The 11,229-nt window shown below is 36.4% G+C and overlaps 1 protein-coding gene across 1 annotated transcript in view; it reads left to right on the top strand.

The window, feature by feature from the left end:
• Positions 1–1,308: 1,308 nt before the first annotated feature.
• spred2b (sprouty related EVH1 domain containing 2b) overlaps positions 1,309–11,229 on the top strand; it is a 40,148-nt gene continuing 30,227 nt past the window's right edge. Inside the window, exon 1 of the mRNA XM_084092358.1 lies at positions 1,309–1,743. Coding sequence (XP_083948484.1) covers positions 1,718–1,743 — 26 coding nt within the window. The 5' untranslated portion in view covers positions 1,309–1,717. The remainder of the gene's footprint in view (positions 1,744–11,229) is intronic.

The raw sequence follows: 11,229 nt of genomic DNA, 5'->3' as shown, positions 1-11,229 counted from the left end.
GTAGCACTTAAAAAGCCTTTGTTGTTGTGTAATGTTATACATCACCGCTCATATTAGGTGGGCAAAAAAAAAAAAACATGAAGAAAGATGGGTTTTTCCACAGGCGAATTCATAAATCCTTCAAATACAAAAAAACAAACAAACATGCAATCAGCTATCGAAGTCATAGATAACCTGTTTATGTAAGTTTTGTTATAACTACCTACATGGCTTATTTGAAGAGGGGTTTCAACAGTTAAGTGATATTTATATGAATTCACCAAGAGAAACGCCAAAAGACATGGTTTTTCATTTTGTGTTATCTGATTTTTTTTTTATATTATTAATTTTACTGAAGATCAGGACATCCATATCAAATGACATAATTTATTGGAGTTCCTATTCCAGTTAAATAATAATAAAAAAAGACTGATTAAAAACATATTTTCATATTCTTAATCCTTAGTAACAAAGTTATATATATATAAAAAAACATTAATTATTAGATTTGCCAAATATCTTTTTGTTTTTGTATATGAAATTTACCAAAATAAAATTCACAAACATTCACATCAGAGTCAAAAGAAAAAGAAAGAAAGTGCAACATGACCAGAGGACAATGAATAATTTAGTCAGATAATTCTAAAATCAATCAAACTAGACATTGTTTCTGGCTCCTTAATGCTAAATAAACTTTTATTATCACAGCAAAATCATGGATGTAACAAATCTATTCAATAGATCTAAAACCATGAATGCATGAAAGATGCGTTTTAAAAAATATATATCAGGAGTAGGGCAATATAGAGTTGTTTTGTTTTTGCAGAGAACATTAGAGATTAAATAAAGCTCAGTTTATTATGTATGAATGTGACATAAAGCCATAAGCATAACTTTTCTTTAAAGGGATAGTTCGCCAAAAAATGAAAATTCTGTCATTTACTCTCCTTGAGTATGAAATGAGTTTCTTTCTTCTGTTGAACACAAACGAAGATATTTTGAAGAATGTTGATGGTAGCCATTGACTTCTTCCATAGTATTGTTTTCCTACTATACCGTCAACTGTCTGGTTAGCAACATTCTTCGAAATATCTTCTGGCTTGGAACAAATATAAGGTGAGTAAATGTTTTTTTTTTGTGGGTAACTATCCCTTTAAATTGTTTGCTATCGTGATCTCGGCTCCAGCCAGACGTTCTTCCACGTTCTTCGATCCGTAAAACGAATCCCACTGATTTGAAAGGCGCTCGGCCTGCAGTGTGACGTCATCGCTTCCGGTCTCTCCCCCCTCCCCCTCGCGCTGCTGCTGGTGCTCGCGCTGGGCTCGCGCTGTTGCTGCACAATAATCCAACATGGAGTAATCAGAGATGGGGCTCGTCGGGGCCACCCTCAGCAACATCAACGCATTTTCATCTAAGGGATTTTCGGGAATACACTCAAGCACTCAAAACTCTGGGAAATTATTCGGGGAGATCTGATTTAGATCTCTTTAGTCCGAGATCCTCCAAGGTTTTCATCAGCAACTGGTTAGATCCAGTGAAAAAAAAAAAAAAATAGAGAGAGAGAGAGAAAAAAAAGAAAAAACCCATCAAGACGGAGACGAGGAGAGGAGAGAGAGCAACAAGAAGACACTTTAGACGAACGAAATGTGAGGGATTATTTGGAAAAGAGTGGGATAAAAAATGACGAACGAACAGAGTGCACCCATTGTGGGATTTTTTTGTAGGTGAAACAAGAAAAATGATTGAAGAAACACACCCAAACGAGTAAGTACCTGGAAAGAAATGTCTTTTTTTTTTTTGTATGTAGGGTTTGTCTTTGTTCTGGACGTTTGTTCTCATGTCACATCTTTTATGGTTACAGTAAGTCAGCGAGCATCTGAGGATGGTGCTGTAAAAGTTTGGTAAACTATTTAACGTTGAAATGTTGAGTGGTATTGTCAGTGGAAAGGGGGATCGGGCCCTCTCCCACTGATAGTCTGAGGGAGGGGAGCGGGGGGGGGGGGGATGGAGTAGGGGTGGATCGGAAATATTTGGTAAAGGGATTTGATGTTTTAAAGGCCCTTCCTTAAACATTCCTATGTGTATTTGCACGCCTCACGTTGCTTAGCGCAGCAGAGCCATTTTGTTTGTTTGTTTTTTGAACAATTGAGCGCGTTTAAATATTGACTATAGTCATAAAAACCGAAGTGGTTTTATGTTCTGGAAAGTCAGTTGCAGTGGTCGGATATATCCGCCATTTGTTTTCTTCTCAGGCGCTTTGAATCGCTCTCATTTGCATACAGTGCTTCATTCATAAAAACACCATTTGACTTTGTTGGCTCGGTGACAATGCGTTATATGTGAGGCAGGTTTGCTGCTCGGGCTGTTTAGTCACTTTATACTGGGCCTGTAAACAATGTGAACTATTGAACTATCTTAACTCAAGAATGTTCATTTACCTCGTTTAACCCCTTAATAATATGACAACCCAGAGCTTTTTAATGTAATGGTTGGCCGACATATTTTCTCGTTTCTTCGCCTCCGAGCGCTGTGTGTTTGTTTTTCACCGACTCGACGGTTGGCTCTAATAGGCCTTGCATTATATGTCATGTCTTCAGCTGCATTTCCTAATATTCTGCCTTTCCGTGACAGAATTGCTGTCACACGTTAACAATAGTGGCCTCACGGATGAATTGGAGTCAGTCTGCCAGCGCTTGTCAAACGGAAGGGCGAAGGGCAGAGGAGTTGTTGTTTGCACTCATTCATAAAAGCTGTAACCTTCAGCCGCTCCATTCATGACTGCAGAGATCGCTCCAGCGATAAGCGCGATCGGCGTGCGTCGAAAACACACGATCAAGGCGAGGCAACACACCCCGGGAGGATAGAACAGGGTAAACAATACTAATACATATCAGCATACTTCCCAGGTCGATTGCTGTTAGAATTGCAAACATTGTTTGTATCACACGTTTCCCGAAATGTTTAAATATGCAAATGAGGCATTGTCTAATTACATAATATGCACTAATTTGCTTTCATTTTTAGAAAAAAAAAAATCTGAACATTGGAGGAAGTCAGGTTCAGAATTCTTATTTTTCTGACATATTAGAGTCAGGTTTTTTACAGAGGGGATTTAATTCGGATATCTCTTTTTATCACTCCATAAATCAGAAAACACTGTCAACAGCCAGAAAAAAATAAAATTAAAAAAATCACCAATTTCAGACCCTTCAGAATATAGATGGGAATAAAACTGTAAAGTTTGAAGATTGTAAGTGCTGCTGAACTCGGCCTTTACAGATAGCCTATAGGCCTACTGCAATTGAAATCTACAGACGCAAATAGATAAAGTGCTATAAAAGATACAGTTAAAAGTGTATTTTGGATGTTCTTTTCACTAGTCTGAAAAAAACACTTTATGAACAGCCAAAAAGCCCCCAAAAATCTCAAAATTAACAGATGCATGAAAAAACAGTATTTTTGCCTGTAGTGTCTCCTTAAAATGACTTTTTGCAAATAGTGTACGTAATACATAAACAGGCAGGTGCAACTAAAAGCTGAGTTACCAAATGAAAACCAAGCTTACTTACTCATTAATTACTGTCCTGTTATTACACATTATGCTGGACAACAGTAACCATATTTCCTTCAAAATACCATTATTTCAAGGCTTGTTACTATGATAAATGTTTATTAACGTTCATCAATATTAAGTATGCAGGTGGGTTAAACTAACTGAGGTTGCTTACATTGGTAGTTAAGGTCAGGTTATATAAGTTATACCCTTTACCAAAGTTACTGTGGTAATCTTAGTTCTTGCTACTTACTACAATGGGAATCACTTTAAATGTCTTTAAGTATTATGTTCTAACATGTAAACCAATAAATTGATCAAATGATTTAGGCTGTACTTATCTATTAAAAAAAAACCATAACCTAACCATAACCCACCCATAAACCAGACCACAAATCCCGTCCCTAACCTCGCTCACATCCCACCTTAATAGCAGCAAAAGATGTTTGCATTGCACTATGCACACAATAAGTTTCATTATACCAAACAATTTTTCGTTACACTTTCTTTGGTAACACTTTATTTTAGTGTCCTTGTTTGTTGCATGTAGCTACTTCCCTTAGTAATAACAGTAGATTATTCATAGTTGATTACATGCAACTAACCCTCAACCGAACCCTAGCCCAACCCTATATTAAGCACATGTTGTTAATTCATATTACTCAGTACTTAAATATATAATTACACCATAACAATGACACCTCAAAATAACCCTTTATTTGAAGGTGTCCTTGTTACAGTATAATTATATATTTATGGCAATATTAATTAAAACATTGCTTTAGGGTTTGGTTTAAGGTAAGTTGCATGCGATTATGCATCATTTACTGTTATTATTGCAGTAATTACATGTAACACGGACACTGTAAAAGTGTTACCCAATTCTTTTAAAAATTTGATTGTAAGTTTGCACATTATATACTCGTCTACCATGTTATTTAGGGACTAGCAGGTTGAGGAGCTTGTTACCCAGTAGGATGAATGTGATACAGCACTCAAACACAGGCAGACCAATCGTATTGATCTCTGTAAAAATGTTCCCAAACTAACGTTTGACTCTGCCTGTAAATAGTATAGAAGACAACAGTGCAAAATGACTTTGAGAAAAGGTCACCCGGTCCCCAACCATTCCCAATCCCCTGCAGGATTGCAGGAAAAATCGATTTCAGATCCTCATTTTCACTCTGACTCATACGAACAGCCTCGGCACAGACTGTGTGTGCCGTAAACTAAAGTATTACTTTGTGTATGTCAGTGTATGATTATCCTCAAAGCTACACGTCAATGCATATTCTTTCTTACATGGTCTAGATTACAATATTGTTAGATGTTTTACAACATTTTTTTTCACTTAGCTCCTTCTTTTCCCAACCTGTCTGATATTTTTGACATGCTCGCTTGATCTGCAGCAATAATTAACCGTAATGTCTTAAAATGATGAGTCCTCAATGTTACATTAGCAAGCTCAGCGGTTTTAGAGCCTTATGTCTCTCTTTCTTTTAATTTGATTTAATATTGGTTATGTTAGCCATTTAATTCCCTTTAAGAGGATGTTGGACTGCATTGCTTTTCCTGGCTTTTGTCTGGGGGAAAAAAGAGCTTTACTTAAATCTGCTTATAGTCTGATCGGGTTGTGTTTTTTGAAGTGTAATAAACCGAGGATTGACTGTTATTGACCTCAAGTGTATTTATATATTTATTTATCGTTAATGGGATGCTTATGTACTTGAGCTGAGCTTTTGAATTCATATTCTGTGAGTAAATACGCAAAAATAACAAAAGTCCTTAAACATTATATCATCGTTATTATGTTTGAATCCTGCGATGATCTCAGTCACATTCACACTCACATTTTTTTCACATCTTGCACTACATTACAAGATAATAATAAAAAAAGAGACAAGTTAACACAAGTCAAGGTCCACGAAATGCACTATACTTTAGTTTTGGTCCTTCCTTAGTAAGAGTCATGCTCCGGTTATGTAACCAATAAATGAATATCGAAGCTGGCAAGGCTGTGCTTCACATATCTGCATAAGTTAAGTGAGTTTTTGTCCTCCTTAAGACTCTAAAAATATGATTGAGCAACAATACAGTAACAGAGATGATAATAATGGCTCTTTTAGTAAATATTAGGGCTGCGAGATATCAGAAGATCGCAAATGAACTGCAATAACTTATTTTAATACTTCATAAAACTTCCGAAAAGTCAATGTTTTTAGGTCCAGATATCAGCGTTTGTCAAATGACGTGAGACAATCAACAAGCCGAACACAAGAATGTGAAACGTATGTATATTAAATATATTTCAATTGTTTTTATACACTTAAAGCAATATTGTATTGCACATCACATTATTTAAAAAAAGTTTTTCTTAAATAATATGCAGTCCTATGTTTTTTTAAATACAATTGTCAAACTATCATGGAAAATTAGTGAATTACAGATGTACAGTTGGCGTTCATTTCCATTTCAGATTTCAAGAAGTGCTTTTCTTATTCCCCACTATCAGACGTCCTGCGCTTCTTCTTATGAATGTGTTTTACATCCTGTGGAAAAGACGCAAGGGCCAAATGCTCCTGCCCAATCTTCCAGGCTGTTAATTTTTTATTTGATTGTTTCCTTAAAGGTTTTCTTGGTCAAGCCAAGTAGTAAAATGTGACGGTTTGTTTGTGAAGGCCACTCTGCTGTTGTAAAGCGGCCTGTCCAAACATAGCTCCCAGTCCTCCGGAGAATGAGAGCGTTGTCAGCTTCTCACCCCTCTGTGGTCCTGCTGAGAAGGGAACACAGATAGCTCTTCTGTCACGGCCCAGACAGGAAGCCATTATCTGCGCTTTATTGAACCTGTTGTTCTTTTTCATTCAATCAGCCCATCCCTTCCCCCTCCCGAAAAGCATAGCAGAGCCAAATGAGGTCTTGTGAAATTCAGTGCTCTCATATGGAAATGCGCATATGTCCACTGGAAGTCCAGTCGACTGCGCGAGCTCTTTCATCCAGTGTGCTTCCGCAGCCCAGTGACTGGTCATTCAATAGTAAAGCATGATAACGAGGAGACTTTTTGCCAACACGTTCCCAAGCCAGCAGAAAGAAGCGGCCAAATGTCAGAGCCCAATCTGAGCCCCACCGCTCCAAGTTTGTTAACTCTAAATCAGGATTCAGACTGAATTGAATATCAAACGCAACGGGACACCTGGACATGAACAATAGCTTTGGTATTACTTGCCACCATTATTTAGCTCTCTTTGTGTCCTTTCTGGCCTTAAGGGTTGGTTTTCCCCTTCTCAGGTTGAGGATGTAGTTGATATGACACTGATCTATGGCTGAATAGATTCTGCTTGTAACCATATGTTTTAGGTGTCAAGTTTAGTCGTGTGTGTGTGTTTTCTATCCCGGTGGGGACTTCAACCTGAATGAAAACTGACTCATGGGGACTCGTGTCTGGAGAGTCCCCACAAAGATTGTGAACCAGACGTGTATGTGTGCGTGTGTGTGTGTGTGTGACACATGTAATTCAGGAAGTTGTTTTTTCTTCACATAAAAGACCTTGAAATACCCTCTAAAGCTATATTTTAACTATTATTTTTTTAAATATCAGTCCTTGTTATCAAGGTTATTTCATGCTGCCAAATGTTATGACCATTAGATTCGGAAGTTAATGATATTTGTAAAGCGGTTTTTACTTGAACATTATGATATAAAACATTTTCAAAACAATTGAAATGTGTACACTCATTATAGATGTGTAGGGGTAAGATAATGCGATTTTACTTGGTTACCTTTGTTCAAAATGGTGTAAAGGTGTTTCAAATAAAAAGGGTAAGGGAACATGGATGAAGGGTACATTTCTGGTACATGCGTTTAAAAGATTTTTCCTTTTTATCTTATATTTTAATTTTAATAATGTAATGTATTCCTGTGGTCATTACTCCAGTCTTCAGTGTCACATGATTCTTCAGAAATCATTCTGATATGTTAATTTGCTGCTCAAGAAACATTTCTTATTATTATCAATGTGGAAAACCGTTAGGCTAGGCCTGATATGTTTGTGGAAAACCATCATGCATTTTCTTTCAGGATTTAAAAGAACAGCATTTATTTAATATGTCCTTGCTGAATAAAGTATTAACTTAATTTAAAACAAAGGTACTGACCCCAAATCTTTGAAGAGTAATATGTGTCAGATGGCTGTTTCTGGCTACTGTGTGATGTCTTGCTCCATGAGCTTTGTGTTTTTTAGACACAATGTCAAGTTGATAATAGTTCTGCTTTTGGCACGTGGATCAATATCAGTTCATGACAATGGACCAGTCATTGATCTAATGTTGGGATAAACATTTTGAGCTTATTAGAAATTTACATTAGTAATAATATACTTAAGCCTGTAGTGTCTGTGCCATGAGCACAGAATTTGCACATAACTTTGTCATTTAATGCCTTTTCAACATTAAAGTTCATTCATTGTAATGCATGATAAAATAGACTTGCTTTTAAAAAGTGAGTCTTGTGTTTCCCCTTCTCTGTCTCCTGTAGAGTCGGGCCGGGCAGGGTTACACAGACCTTATCTCAGAAAGTAACACTCTCTGCCCTTACCCTTATCAGGTGTGGTGCAACTGTTAAACCCACCTGCCAAAAGGGGCGGAAACCACTCTGCCCCACATTTAAATATCGGTTTTTCATGACTTGCTCAGGTTTTTTGTTTGTTTATTTTATTTGTGCGCCCTGTGCCAGATTTCTCGTTCAGTTGGGGGCAGTTAAACGAAATGACTCTGAGCTCTTTGTGTGAGGAACACACTTCAATTTAAAGGGGCCATATGATACTATAGTATTTTAAAAGGTCAATATTTTGTTTATTGGGTGTACTATAATAGATAAACGTGCTTTAATGTTCAAAACACTAATTATTTTCACACACTGCACATTTTTGCGGCACCTCTATTCCCGATCTGTCTGAAACGCTCTGATTGAGCTCCGGTTTCTACAAAGCCCCTCGTTCTGATTGGCCAGCTGGTCCAGTGCATTATGATTGGCCAAACACCTCAAGAGTGTGTCACAAACGGTTAATAATGTTGTTGTAATCGGAAACTAGTGGCAGGCGATCTTCCCAAAATTTCATATCAGTTTAAGATCCTATAACAAACAATCACAATCCATGCAATCTTCCCAAATTGTCAAAATAGTAATTTAAACCCTGATTTAAACTTTAAAACGCTGCATACTCTTCACTGTATGAATTAAATATACATTCATTCTTATTAAAACTGCTAAAGTTATTCAGTCAAGTGATTTGCCTTTTCTTTTGTTTAAATTTAATGACGCAGACAGCATCAGGCTTTTAGACCGAATACATGGATCTAATATAATGATACGCATCCGATTTCACCACGCATGAAAGACACACGATAGAGTCACATGATAGAATTTGGCCAATCAGCACAGCCATCTAGTAGACAGTCACTGTATTTTAACATTATTACGAGGACATAAAAAATAACAATTGCTACGATTCGCTTGAAAAGTAGATCGTGGATGTCTTCAAGATCGATCATAAAATCGTCTTTTGTAGCTCTCTGACCTTTCAGATATGATGTTATAACTGTGTAATCTGTCTTCTTCACTGTAGCAACTTTATGTCCTTTAGTGACTACATAAAATACAGTTTAAAAAACATATGATGCACTTGCATCCAAACACGCAGCGTTTCCACAACAGGGTGACAACACTACAATTCACTCCAACCTCACCTTCTTTTCTTTGTAACTTTCAGATCTTATACATGTGCAGATACATTACACACTAAAGGAAATGGAAAACATTAAAAAGCCCCTTTGAGTCATTAATCACCGAAAAGCTTTCCCTCAGTTTTTAAAAAAATCTTATTCACGCTCACAGATATTCAAACTAATTGTCACTAATGTCACATCACCTCTTTTTCACTTAAGTGTCATAAGCTGTCAGATATGTGAAAAGTACTATCTTTAGAGTTTTGCTATGGCAAAATAAGGTCGTAAACATGTATTAATCAAGTAACTTGATTTCATGGTGTCTTTAATAAAATGAAACCATTTATTTAACGTTTTTGTCTTTTATCACAATTTTATAAAAGCAATAAGCCACATAAGGTAGGACCCATGTACACCCCTCACACCTGATAAAATCACTTTAATGCATGTACTAGGTACACTTGTTGTTTGGGTTTTTTGTACCTTTTTTTCTAATATTAATTTAAGCAAATTGAGCTGGAATTGAGATATTCATAAGCAGAGCCCACTGTAGCTGATAGATTTGGCAAAATGATTGTGTCCCATCCCCCAGAATTCACGTGTTTGAGAGAGAGAGAGAGAGACTATAATCTACCGACTGAACTTGCAACACTCATGTGATAAATGTCATGTGTTCACATGTCTACTGAATGTCCGCTGCACCACTGGACTCAATAGCGAGGGTGTCCTGTATTCCTGTCCAAATTCTGCTCTTGTACAGAACTATCATGCAATTTGGTGCCTGCAAGATTTTGTTTTTCCTCTTTACATCAGCAAAGATGCAAAGGAGAAAAAAATCAGACAAATAGACAAAGTCTATGAGTCTTAAAGGGATAGTTCACCCAAAATTTTCAATTCTGTCATCATTTACTCACCCTCATGTCGTTCCAAACCCGTAAGACTTTCGTTCATCTTCGGAACACAAATGAAGATCTTTTTGATGAGATCTGAGAACTTTCTGTTCCTCCATTGACAGCTACGCAACTACCACTTTGACGCTTCAAAAACTTAATAAAGAGATCTTAAAACGAATCCATATGAATTGAGCAGTTTAGGCCAAATTTTCTGAAGAGACTCGATCGCTTTATATGATGAACAGATTGACTTTAGGCTTTTATTCACATATAAACATTAATCAACATGAAAAGAAGCTAAACTGTACGTGCCTGAACAAAGCTCATTGGTCAGGAGCTCAGACGTGCTGCGTATGCCTTTAAAAAATGTAAATGTTGATAAAATAGCAACAGTACCTGGCCAAACTGGTTGGAGTGCATTTCATATGTGAGATTCCACATGTATAAATCATCTTTTCATTAAATTAATTAAATAATTTCACCAAAAAAATAAATAATTGCTTTATAGAAAGAAGTGGTGACTGGCATCCGGCCTTTGTTTTCCTGTTTTATATATTTATTTTTTAGATATACTTTATATATTTATATTTATTTATTTATTTAGCTGTTTCGATAGAAGTATTGATTAGCACAACTGATTTCAACTATGATGATAATAATAATAATGTTTCTTGAGCAGCAAATCAGCATATTAGAATAATTTCTGAAGGATCATGTGACACTGAAGACTGGAGCAATGAAGCTGAAAATTCAGCTTTGTGTCACAAGAATAAATTACATTTGAACCTACATTCAAATAGTAAAGTTATTTTAAATTGTAATAATATTTCAATGTATTTTATCAAATAAATCCAGCCATGTAGAGATGGTAGTGTGGAACTAAAATGGCACATTGCAATGCCTAAAGGGACCGTTCAGTCAAAAAAATAATAATATTCTGTCATTATCGTGAAGAATGTTGGTAACCAAACAGTTTTGGTGACCATTGACTCCCACTGGTGATTAAATGACAGAACTTTCATTTTTTTGGTGAAACATCTCATTTATCTGAATGTGCTCAGATGCTGCAAGATCCCCTGAAAGT

The sequence above is a fragment of the Abramis brama genome (assembly GCF_963993115.1).
Source record: "Abramis brama genome assembly, chromosome: 19".
Taxonomy (NCBI): domain Eukaryota; kingdom Metazoa; phylum Chordata; class Actinopteri; order Cypriniformes; family Leuciscidae; genus Abramis; species Abramis brama.
The sequence above is the reverse complement of the archived record's forward strand: the minus strand, read 5'-3'. Positions and strand labels throughout refer to the sequence as shown.